General features: G+C 38.2%; 1 protein-coding gene across 19 annotated transcripts in view; it reads left to right on the plus strand.

Annotated features, from left to right (window-relative positions):
* The window catches only part of foxp1b (forkhead box P1b), a 196,802-nt gene that overhangs the window by 172,910 nt on the left and 10,740 nt on the right, over nt 1–13,152 (plus strand). For 11 of the 19 annotated variants that reach the window (XM_079884500.1, XM_079884507.1, XM_079884491.1 and 8 more), the window contains 6 exons: nt 3,499–3,586; nt 5,037–5,120; nt 8,339–8,543; nt 9,168–9,244; nt 9,952–10,053; nt 12,816–12,985. In XM_079884500.1, the coding sequence (XP_079740626.1) occupies nt 3,499–3,586; nt 5,037–5,120; nt 8,339–8,543; nt 9,168–9,244; nt 9,952–10,053; nt 12,816–12,985 (726 nt within the window). Of the gene's footprint in view, nt 1–3,498; nt 3,587–5,036; nt 5,121–8,338; nt 8,544–9,167; nt 9,245–9,951; nt 10,054–12,402; nt 12,525–12,815; nt 13,050–13,152 lie in introns of all 19 variants that reach the window. The other 8 variants (XM_079884495.1, XM_079884492.1, XM_079884494.1 and 5 more) reach the window with 3 other exon arrangements.

A 13,152-nucleotide genomic window follows, 5' to 3' on the forward strand; every position in this document is an offset into this window, starting at 1 on the left:
CTTCTGTTTCTTTCAGGGTCGAAGCTTGGGTTTTAAACAGCAGGCTCCTCGTGGCAGTTTATTTGAGGGCATGTTTAAAGCTGGCCCAGGCTCTTTTGCAGATAGTAACATAATCTATCTCGAATCTGTTTACCTGTGAAGAAAAAATGTGAAGAAGTGCATTCACTCTTGTCCGCCAGAAGTTAATAAAGTTTGCTACACTGGAGTTTCTAAACCACGGATCTCATATGTTTTTGGATTGTGGTTCACATCGTTGCCTTTTTTCTATTGACCAAACCCATGATTCACCATTTGCTTATTGAAATAAGAGAAATTTAGCATTTCAGAGCTGAAAAAGAGTGAGCCAGAGAGAGAGAGAGAAGTTCTCTCTTTAAGTACACTCTGCAATGTTTACACAAGTGTTTTTATCGTGGCAACATCTTGTTTACTTTTCTTGCCTGCACTAAACTGCTTGGAACATGCTGAGAAAACATTTGGAGATGCTCTACAAAGCTGCCTTTGTAAAAAGCGAGGCTGGGTGAGAGTTCAGCTGGCACGCTGAAGGTGTTAACCGTCCATGTGCTAAACATTCCCACATGTACATCCTCCACCCGACAGGCCTGAAGAACCATAAAAAGAAATCAGGGAGTAAATTAGCTGGATGATAAGAGTTTTCTGGGTAGCTAGAGATGGGGGCCCGGGGCGACGTAGCGAGGAACGGTGAGAGATGCGCCCTAACGTCACGTGGATCCTCCGCCAGCCGAGCCAGCAACAACAAACGATAACGTGCGGCAGTGTTGTTTTAAACCATATGGATATTTATTATGTCTTTAAAGGAAAATATCTCGTGCTGGATGATAATTCGAATAAATAAAAAAAGGAAACCAGTCACAATGTGTTTGTTTCCAGCAGAACAGGAAGGGTGGGGCAACGGTTTATATAACGGATTGGACGCTTTTACAAAGGTCCAGGGCATCTATAACCAGTGATATTTGAAAGGTCGAACTCTGTATTGTGAGTTTTCGAGTCGTCTTGTATTTATCTTCTTTAAAATTCACATTGCTTAATGATTGGAATACAGTTTTTAGAGTATTAGTCTTAGAACTGGTTTCTGCTCATCGCCTATCGCAAACACACACACATTGTATTTCCCATCCTGGAAAGTGTGTTTACCCATCAAAGACAAGCAGTATGAGTAAACAAAATCAGTAGATAAGCATAATTCTTTTACATAATGCAATAAGTTAAGGAAAAACAGGCGGATGTTTAGCTATTGAAACAGCTGCGTGTGTTTGGGAATAAACAATAGTTCGTCCCGCCAACACTATACTAGAAAAGACCTTTCAGGGCGTCACCCTCCTAGAGCATCATTAAAACCTGGGCAGCTAGCTTCAGTGATATGTAAAATGCTGACTGTTTAAGTAATGTCTATTTAACTTGTTTTATTGTGGCCATTTACATTAGGGGCTGTCATCCTGCCAGAAAGCTTTTAAACAGCCTTCCTTTGAAGTCCAGAAAGTGACACATGCCAGCGCTCATAGTCTTTCCGATGTCAATTCTGCCGTTCTCAGGAGCTCCTCTTGTCCAGACACTCTTCTGAGAGGCTGCATTAAGGGCCATTTGAATATTTCATTTCCTATTAATTATGCACTGTGACTCTACATGTCATTAGACGGAACAGAGGAGAGGACGGGGGAAAAAAGAGAAACGTCCACTGTAACAAAGGATGAAAAGAGGTAGCGGGGGCTCGCCGGGTGATGCGAACTACGAATTCCAAAGCATGTCACGTCCAGCCATGTTCATTGAAAATGCGAGACGCCCTGCACCTATTTTATCTCTCCGCAAATGAAAACTGGGTGGTTGTTTTGAAATGTTTACATGATCCCTCCTCAACCTTCCCTGACTTCAAAAGCGGCTTGTTTTCAGTTGATTAATGTTGGAAGCCAGAACAGACATAGTATAGTTTTAAACAAGGTGTGGATTCGTTACATTAAAACACTCGCCGCCTCTAATCCTTGTGTTATTTCTACGAAAAGATCTATTCAGAATATCTTTAAAGGTGCATTCATGCGGTGTCAACGTTCAAAAAGACACGTGGTATTTATATGCTCATTCTGAAGGAAAACAGAGTCCGTTTGACGCTCGTTTAGATCATTTCCCTTTCAAGGTTGAGTGCTCCACTTCCGAAGTCAAAACCGCTCTCTGTCACGAGTGTTGTCGAGTGTGTTTTCCCCACGTGTATCTTCAGCCGTGCTCGTATGTTGTCTTTATTCTTAATAATGGCGCCGCTGCCATCATGTCACGCCACCTCGCCAAATTTATTACACCATCAACATCAGTTCTGGCTCCCCTTGTCTCGGCCCCTGCTCAGGTCCGGGCACGACATTTTGATTTGCTGCAGAAGACTCTAAACGCACATTTGGGAAGAAGAGCACGTGGAAAACGCTACTGTTCCGTTCCACCAGCCTCTGCCTGGTGACAGTGACCTACATGGTCAGTGAAGATGCGATATAATTTATGATATATATAATATATTGGATCCATTAGCAGGCATAATGAAGTAGTGAAATGAAAGGGTATTTGTGAAATCGGTTCAAACATCCTGCACGGATTATGATTAAATGATTAATGAAATGCCCCTGCATAAGCATTTTCAAACCATAATTCATGCGAGGGCTGATAAAGATCCTCCAATCATATTTCCTTCAGTCGTGAGTCTTATCTCCACCATTTTATATAAATCACCATAAAAAAACGAAGAAGAGGTAAAAAAAGGAAAGCTTGGCCCGCTTTGCCAAGGCCAGCTACTTATTTAGATTAGTTATAAACGTGCGAGGGAGGAAAAAAAGGTATTGGCGGTATAAAATAATCATGCATAATTATATTCATAATTCAAGTTTATGACAGATTCCATCTCTTTTCTCCTTGTTGTCCTTTGCCTTTTTCCTCCTGGCTTCATTTGAGTTCTTTTAATCTAGATGACATAATTAACTGCAGAAGGCACCAAAAATAAGAAGAATCCATTTAATTTTAAAAGCTGGGAGGGTTGTGGAGTGCACGTCGGACAATTTATAATATCGTTTTATTCACCTGAGTTTTGGCAAGGCACTTTTCCCGCCTGCTCAACTCCGTTTCTGTAGGTTTGCATGAAAAACGGCGACTTCGTGAATTATGCATGAGGCATGTAAAGAGCGCTTCTATTTCTGGTAATGCAGAGATCTTGTTAGAACACTCTTCATTTGTGTTTGGGGAATTTGATATTTGTGGATGTGTGGACATTGGCTTTATTTACTTTTTATCATTTTAGTATGTGCGCATCTCAGGCCATTTTCACTTTTCCAATATGGAGAAATAAATGACTGCCCTGCAGAATGTGCAGATAATGTAATTCAATATTTTACCATGAAAGTTTTATCAAATGTTTAATAGATGGCTGTAAAATATGGTACTAAAATGAAGGCTTCTCTCTCTCTCTCTCTCTCTCTCTCTCTCTCTCTCTCTCTCTCTCTCTCTCTCTAGACATCTGAATAATGAACATGCCTTGGATGACAGGAGCACAGCGCAGTGCCGGGTACAGATGCAAGTAGTTCAACAGCTGGAATTGCAGGTATCATCGCATTTCTCTTCATTCATCTCTTTTTCTGGCTTCATCAAAACTTTGATTCTTGTCTCTCTCTCTCTCTCTCTCTCTCTCTCTCTCTCTCTCTCTCTCTCTCTCTCTCTCTTTCTCTCTCTCTTTCTCTCTCTCTCTCTCGCTTTCTCTCAAGTAGCAGCTCAGAGATAGAAGAGGGAGGGATAAAAATGAAATTATTTTGTACATTTGTGAGTAACCAGTCATTAAAAATGTGTTATGTTCGCATGACAGCTAGGCAAAGATATATGGAGTGCCCTAGGGCTAACTCCACAAGATAATTACATTTCCAATTTTACTGGGTTTTAAAGTCGTTTATGACTTTTAACTATTTGGCACCACAATAAAACACTTTGTGAAAAAACCCAGGCGCCCCAACAATGGTGGGTGCGCTACCAGTCATTTCAATGGATTCATTGACTCATTTTGTTTATTGTATTGCATTGCTTGTTAATACACATTAATCGTGACAAATACTCACCGAATGGCATCATAGAGCTGTGGATATACGGTTAGTGTAGAGTTTCGGTTTTAAGAGGAGAAGCGAGACATATTTTCTCTTGGATTCAGTCAGATCTCACTAGAAAGTTCCAGAGCTATTGTGCAGCAATTAACACATTGAACTGGTGTGTTCATGCGGGCAATTTGAGGTCAAATCCAGCTCTATATGTTTATCAATATTTTAATTTCTTAATGTATACGGCTTTTTTAATTATAAGACCTTTATGCATGCTGGGAAAATTCACCCCAGGCATCAAAGTGCAGTGATCATTCTCTATCTACTGTACATGCTCATCCATCCATATATTAGCCATTTATACTCTATTCAAATGCTCGAAATATAATTAGGCTTTTATACGAGTGATTGTCATGATGCCGATAAAGTCTTTAAACTTTTCTTCTATAATACACCAAAGCAGAGAGAGAGAGAGAGATTTAAAGAACCACACATACAGTGTAGATTCAGAAGTAGTACGGTAGCAGCTGAAAGGAGCAGAACTACATAGGCTGCATTCCTCAAAAGCAAGCCTAAGTAGACCATAGAGACCAAGTCCATTGGTGCCAATGGTTTCTATGACCTACTCAGACTAACAATGTTTTTGGGACAGATCAGAGTGTGTGGAGGTCCTCTAATGTTGATTGTGGATTCACTTTGGCTGAAGTAATCATGACTGAAGGCTAGTGTGTGTGTGTTCATACTCATTTGCTAATAAACCCTTAGGGTTGTGTATCTGGATCAAGTGTAAAGGTCACATGCACATTCTGAGAACATGTATGTCATGAATAAACATACATATGTCAGTTGTCCTTCCACAAGGTGTTATTTGTTCTACTGGTAGCTGCGAGAATATTACACTAAAATGCATGTAAAAAAAATCTAACCTTTTCTAATTTTTATGTCTTTTTTTTTTTTTTTTTTTTTAAGTTATCAAAAGACAAAGAGCGTCTCCAAGCCATGATGACTCATCTTCATGTGAAGTCTACAGAGCCCAAACCCACCCCACAGCCAGTGAGTACTCATGTCTTTGCATACCATCCATCCTAAATAGCATGTTAGATAGGAATTAGAGCACACAAAATGATAGATTGTTGAATGTGCATAGATTATATACTTTCTTTTTTTGGAGTGCATCTCTGTTTGCTTTTACGGTTCTTTGTCATTTACTTTTGACTTTTCTTGTTAAAGAAAATTTAGCATGGGTTGAAAAAAATGAGTTTTTTTTTTTTTTTTTTTTTTTTTTAATAAACTTAAATTTTAGTGAAAAATGCTGATGTTATTTGTTAGTCCTAATACTTGCATACTTTACATACTGAAACAAATGAAAGTACATACTTTTAAGGCAAAGTATGAGTTTTTAAATTGGGATGCACCGTGTTGTTTCTTTTCCCACTCTCTTTTCCCACTTTTTTTTTTGGCTGGCCGTCTCTCCCCACGGGCAGCTTGTAGCAGAGAGGTGGACCCTTACAAATAATCCACTTTATTATGAGCTGCTATTATTGTTTTTGCGTACTGTATGCTTGATGGTCAGAAGCCATTATTTAATATTACCATTACTTGAAATGTGTTTACAGAGCTTCCATTTGGTGTACTTTTACTCAACAGCATTGTTGTGCTAAAAGCCTTGACATTTATTTCAAATTAGCTTGGCTTATTTTGGAATGTGTCTTTAGTTTTAGAGTCACGATTTTACTCATGAACAAATTAGATGTTTTTTTGAGGTCTGATATACTGCTCATTAATCTTGCCCCAATAACATTCATATTTATCAACAGCTCATTTTAAGAGATATTTTGCCTCAGGCTACAGTTGTTTATGTGTTTGTGCGTGCACATGTGCATGCACGAGTTTACGAACGAACGTGTCACTAAGCGTTCTCGTCAGTGATCTGACCTTTTCACTGTCCATAATTAAACAGCAGATTTTGTTGTTGTTGTTTGTTTAGCTTTTTTTTTAGCAGCTTGTCTTCTGTTTTCCATGGCAGCTTGGCAAGTCAAAGCCAATATAATTAGATCACCAATTACCATTTAATTATTTTCAATCTTAAGTCTCATTTTGCTGGTGTATTGGAGAGCACCCAAATGGTAAAGGAAAACAAAAGGAGGGCCATTACTCGCCTGTCTGGCCTATTGTAGAGGCTACTCACTGTGGATGAGGAATATAGGTAACAAAGCTAGCTGATGTGCACAGAGGTTGAATGAGTCCATACTATTCAAAACCCCTGGCCCAAACTGAGTCCCTTTTATTAGTCCCCCTATTTGTGCATGTCATTTTATCCTTGCAGGGAAAGCCTGATAGGTCGTGTATGCTCAGGCTTAGGCTGTATCTTTTAGTGTGTGTGTCTAATGGAATATAAAGTGACATTTTTCATTTCAAATTTTTACGTTTATTCATTTAAAAATAGCTTTCGCATTACTTTCCAAATTTTCTTTAACAAAAAAAAATTAAGTGAATGGCAAACAACCAGTGTTATTTTAGTATCAATAATATACTATTATCATTTTTATTTAATATTTTGAATTAGATTTTCTTTTCTTTTTTCATTTTAAAGTTGTTGAAGTTTTAGTAAATTATAAATTAGTAAATTTTAATGTCAATATATATATATATATATATTTTTTTTTTTACTAAGCTTTAGTTTATCATTTTTGTTTAATTTTAGTCGTTTTATTTCAGATTGTTGCCAAGCAACATTTCTCATTTTTTATTCTTTAAGTTTTTTTATACTTTTTTTATTTCAGTTATTTAATTAAATTTTTTAGGTATTAAAAATGTTTTTATGGATTTAGCTAATGATGATAACCCTGCAAACAATTCCCTTGCCTTCCTAAATAATAAAAATATTATCTGTATTTTTTCATTATAACATATAATCCCTGAGAAAGGCATTGCAGTGAATTTTAACATGACTGGATCCCGTTATTGACCAATCGGCATCAAAGACCAGAACTATTGGTTTTCTAATGTGATTTTAGCACAGAGAGAAACCAGTTAACAACAAAAAAAGGTTAAATAAGCATGAAGACAATGACGTCAATGACATGTGAAGCTTCTGTCATCCCTCAAATTTCTTTATTATGTACCTGTCTATCAAACGGAGCATCTGTATGGTAATGACCGTTAATGGGGTGTGTGGTAATTGCGTGGCCTGCGACGTATCTGCGTGGCGGGGGGTTAGATGTTAAACACTGTCTGTTGGTTTTCACTCGCCTCGCCGCCGTCTGCACTGTCAGCGCCGCCATTATAGAGCAAAATTAGACATCTGATACCTCCAAAGCAATTGACAGCCTTGACATTTCATTAATTTGTTCACCCAATCTGTAGGCGATTGTGGCGCTCGACGAAAAACCCACCTCCGCATGCCCTCTCGTTGTTGTTTTTTTCTTTGCTCCTCTCTGCTTGTCCATGCATTCATCGCTTTTCCACCCTCCCAGTGAAATCATGTTTAATTTGGTAACAAGGCCTCCTTTGGCAAATTAGCAATTAGAACAATTTGGTGGGGAAATATGTATGTGTGTCATTAGCTTTTTTCCCATCGCCTACAAATTAATATCAGGAGCATCGGGTCAGGATTGCGTTTTCCACTCCAGTAGAAGAGGAAATCTGACACTGACGACTCAACGCAGCCGTTGGTAGCAGGACTGCACCTTTACGAACCCACTGGTTAATTAGTTTACCTTATAGCCATTATTACTAGACCCCCACATCGTGCCACTTGATCAGGGAGGAAGAAAGTATTTTTCTGGAAACTATTTCTCCAGAAGAACCATCTTATGCCAAACCATCGGGCTGATGAGGGTCATTCAGATGTGACGTTTAATTGTAGTATCACCCCTGTAAGTAGCCACTAATTAGGGTCCTTACAATACAATTTGAGCCTGTAATTAGTGTAGATTGACCTCTCTCTGTCTGCGGCTTATTAGGAGCCTCTTAGGGCTCGGTGAGAAACTCATTCCATCAGCCAGCAAGACTGCTACAGCCGCCAGAGAGCAAAGAGAGTGAGCTAGGCATTCTGGGAGCACGCCAGCAGACCAAACAAAGAGGCGACCAGGGGGGCTGTACGCTATTTGCTCGCAGAATGATGGACGCAGAAAGCGAAAGCATGGTGTTTACAAATATTTACAAACCAACATGCTCCTCTGTGGCGCAGAGATTGATTGGATGGTGTGTTAACAATTAGCATCCGCAGGCATCAGTGGTGACTAACAATGCTCTGTGCTTCTTTTCAGCTGAACCTGGTGTCCAACGTAACTTTGTCCAAGACGGCTCCCGAGGCCTCGCCGCCCCTCAGCTTACCCCAGACACCCACCACCCCGACTGCCCCCCTCACGCCGCTCTCACAAACCCACTCTGTTATCACCCCCACCAGCCTGCACAGTGTCGGTCCCATGCGCAGACGCTACTCGGACAAGTACAACATGCCCATATCTCCAGGTACGGGCAGACTCTGTGAAGCTTCCTTGTGACATACAATACACTGAATCAGTGGGTGAATCTTATGATAATATGCCAAATCACATTTCCCCCAAAACCAACATAATAATTAAATAAATAATATTAATTGAAATAATTATATGAAAATGTTTTTTGCTTTCTAACATTATTTTATGGCAATTAAACTGCACAAATTAAACACAAAATCTCATTACTGTAATATATCTTGATTTATTTTATGTATTTATTTTATTTTTGTAATTATTCTCAGTGTTGATTCTCATTAGATTTAGTATTATTCTATTTTACTACTGCCATTCTTTTATTTTTAATACCACTATGATGTATAAATACTATAGAATTTTAAATAGCACATAATTACATGATTATTTATTGATTTATTTACTTATTTATTGATTTATTTTATCACAGTAATGAAAATGAGATGTTTGTATATGTTTGCCTTCTCTTGTATGCTGCTTATATGGAAAATAGCTTTCCGGTCTTTTTAGTTACAATTTACCCTATACACTGTCACAAATTACAGTTTAATGTAATGTAAATTGTGCCCAGGCTTTCTTTAGTTCAATTCTTCATATTTTTTTGTCTGGTCTTTGTGAACAGATATTGTCCAGAACAAAGAGTTCTACATGAATGCTGAAGTACGACCTCCTTTCACATACGCTTCGTTAATACGACAGGTAAGACCACAGCAACTTTCACATGACGCATTTAACCCATCTATTGCATTGTAATTGAGCATCTACACTTTAGATTTTACATGCATCTAACATGCTCCACTGCAAACTTCTTTAAAGACAAACCCCTAAACCCCCACCTCCGCAGCCATTAAATTTCAGATGCAATTTAATAGCAGAGCTCAAGATTAGCCATCTGCAAATGAGCGTGAGAGCACTTGCTGTTCATAGAGGGGCAAAAAGCCCATATATAACAATTGCTTTTGATTAAGTATTACAGCCAATGTGATTATTATGGAATTCATTTCACACAACAGTAGGAACGGGGCGTCTTTGAGATGCCCAGTCAATTATCAGGCCTGAACCGGTAATCTGTGATCACACGGGCATTAATCTGGGCCCGGGATAATTGCCGCTTTATAATCTGGCTCTATAAAATAGTTTTTTTTTTTTTTCTTGTTCTGGTCGTTTAGCGGAAAAGGATGTGCTCAAATTGCCACATTTGCATAAGGAAGCGTTCAGTAAACAAAGTAGCTCCCATTTGAGAACGGAAAAGCGTGGAGCTGTTTTACATGCACCCTCAGATCAACTTTAACTTGACATACCATGTGCATCTCACTTTGTTTTTGCTCCAGGTTTGAACGGAAATGAAACAGCTTTTTGCTTATCAGCATTTGTGTGTGTGTGTATGTGTGTGTGTGTTTTTCCAGGCAATACTAGAGTCGCCGGAAAGACAGCTAACACTAAACGAGATCTACAACTGGTTCACGCGAATGTTTGCATATTTCAGACGAAATGCAGCGACGTGGAAGGTGATCTCACCGTTCTTGTTCTCTATTTCCTGCTGTTACTAATATGCAATGAATTTTGGAATTTTCCCATTAAATATATATTTTTTAATTAAGTAGAAACAAACAAACAAAAAAAAACTTGGTTGTTGAAGAATGTGGAACTGTTAAGCCCTTGGCAGTAGAAAACCACACCCAGAATTCAGCACACACCACTCTTATTGGACCACACAATTCTTCGCTCATTACAAGCATATATGAATAAGGGAGATACAGTAGAAGTCTGAGACTACATTACAGTTCTGGAATTTAAAATCCAAAATTTGTGAAATTTACCATATCAACTCTTTTGTTTATATGGTCAACTTATCATAACTTTTCATAATAATGTTATGCTGCTTATATAATTTGTAATAAAAAAATGATGAAATTAGATCAAATTAAAATGCAAAATATAAATTTTCACTAGTGTTCTCAGACTTTTAGACACCACTGTATATTTTAGTTATTTAAACACTGTCATACTGGCAAACACATTTTCTGTTTCCAGGAATTAAGATATCACAGCATAATGACCATTAAAAAATATCTGAATTATTCCAAACACCACCAGCCCTCAGAAATACAAACAGAAATCATGTAAAATTGCTGTACTTTATACCATTTTGCCCAGTGAGATTTAGTTAACAAGTTCAAATTACCCAGAGAAAGTATGTATTTTTCCCCAAATATGATTTATTTCACTTAATGGTCCTTAGAAGTTTCTGGAAGAGACCTCCTCTTCATTTGGATTTATTTTGAAAGTGTTTTTTGGTTTTCTCTGGAAGAATTTCTAGAGCTTTAAGGGGAAATCTGGTCATTTGAGTAGGATGTTTTCCCCTGGCTGAGTTTGTTGAGCATTGGCATCTAACTCAAGCGTTTTCAGTTTCCGTTTTTGAAGTGAGGCAGAAAATGATGAACTATCTGTGACTTTTACCAGAGCTGAATGATCAAGCACCAGAGTGACAACACCCACACAGACCTCCATCAATCAAGGAGGGCTTTATTTGCTAAATATCACCCTCATGTTGTACAAATGGCCTGATGAAAGGGTCATTTATAAGGACGCAACAAGCAGAGCATGTTAGAATTACTTCTCTTCCCTTCATTGTTCAGCTACAGTGCTAAAGTCATAACTGCCAAAGAGTCGTGTTTATCAGACTATTTGTGCAGTCTGGAATTTTGTTGGTAGTCCAAGGTGCTGCTACAACTGGCTCTTGATCAGTGCATTTCTTTGTTTAGGGAGTGTTTTGGAAATAGCAAACTATTCTGCAAAAACATTTTAATATTATGCTCACCAAGGCTGCATTTATTTGATCACAAATACAGTAAGAAATATTATTACAATTTAAAATAACTGTTTTCTGATCAAATAGAATTTATTCCTGTGATGGCAAAGCTGAATTTTCAGCATCATTCCTCCAGTATTCAGTGTCACATGACCCTTCAGAAATCATTCTAATATGCTGATTTGGTGCTCAAGAAACATTTCTTGTTATTATCAATGTTGAAGACGGTTATATTTTTGTGGAAACCGTGATACTTTTTTGTCCAAAATTCTTTAATGATTAGAAAGTTCAAAAGAACAGAATTTATTGAAATGTATTTTTGCTGGTACTTTTTTAATTTAATGTTACTCTAATTTAATGCATCCTTATAAATAAAGAATAAAAAAAAAAAAAAAAAGATTTAGTGCATATAACATTAAAACAGCTAGTAAAAAACTGGGGGAAATGACATGGTATTTCATATATTGTCTGAAAAATGTTTTAATATGTTATGCAATTTTGCTTTTCAGGTATATATGTCTTATTTTAAGGATGTTTTTTTTTTTAGATTCTTAAAATTCTGTCATCATTTACTCGCTTCAAAATTAAATGATTCATTTTTTTCTTCTGTGGAACAAAAAAAGATGTTATGAAGAATGTCCCTGCTGCTCTTTCAAGCTCCAAAAAAACACCATAAATGTCTTATATGGCTTTGTGTGACAAACAGACCCATATGTAAGCTATTGTTCTCGTAAAAGTCCTGCTGTAGCTAACAAATATCAGTTTCAAACAAGAGAATCAGTGACGTTTGGTTTCATTGGCATTCAAGACATTCTGCAAAACATCTCTTATTTTGTTCCACCGATTTTGAACAAGGTGAGTAAATGATGACAGAATTTAAAATTCCTTATTGGAAATGTATTACAATGTAAAAAACAAGAGAATGTGGGTTTTATTAAAAAAAAAAAAAAAAAAGCTGTTGTACAAAATATTAAGATGTCAAATTTTTTCCAGCACATTTCCTTTTGCACTCATAGCTCTTTTCTTTCTCTCACACCAACTGCAGAATGCAGTGCGGCATAACCTTAGTCTTCACAAGTGTTTTGTGCGAGTAGAAAACGTTAAAGGGGCGGTATGGACCGTCGACGAGCTAGAGTTCCAAAAGAGAAGGCCGCAAAAGATCAGCGGGTAGGTGTTCCAGTGCCACCCCATACAGCATGGCTGAGCAAACCCGTGTCTCGTGGTGTTGATGGATGGGCTCCATGTCATTGTCTCTGTGCTGTGCCGCCCATTGACCCCCTACTAGCTTTAGCGTGCGTCTCTGTGCCTGTATGCGAGTCATGTGCTGGCTGTATGAACCGTAACCCCTGGTCGCTTGTGCTTATCCATTCATTCACTTCATATCCTCTTCTTTATCACTGTCTGTCTGTCTTACTACATCCGCATCTGGCTGCTTGCTGCCCCTCTCCCCCATCCCAGGGTGCTGTGCGCACCAATCTCTCCCTGCATAAATGCTTTGTAAGAGTTGAAGATGACTTTGGGTCCTTTTGGACCGTAGACGATGAAGAGTTTAAACGCGGCCGCCACATACAACGAGGTCGCCCCAGGAAGCATGCGGCGGACGAAAGCTGTGATGATCTGCCTGTACAGTAAGCTCCGCCTTCGGCCCCACCCCCTCCCTGCATGCCCCGCCTCCATGTGCTCGCTCATCCTGTATGTATCTTGTGCTTTTGTCATATCTGTTTTTCATAATAGATGAAATTGCTTATTTGAGTGTCAACTGATTTATATTAATATGTGATTTTAAAATGAGACC

Source organism: Squalius cephalus (genome assembly GCF_949319135.1).
Source record: "Squalius cephalus genome assembly, chromosome: 10".
NCBI classification, from domain to species: Eukaryota; Metazoa; Chordata; class Actinopteri; order Cypriniformes; family Leuciscidae; genus Squalius; species Squalius cephalus.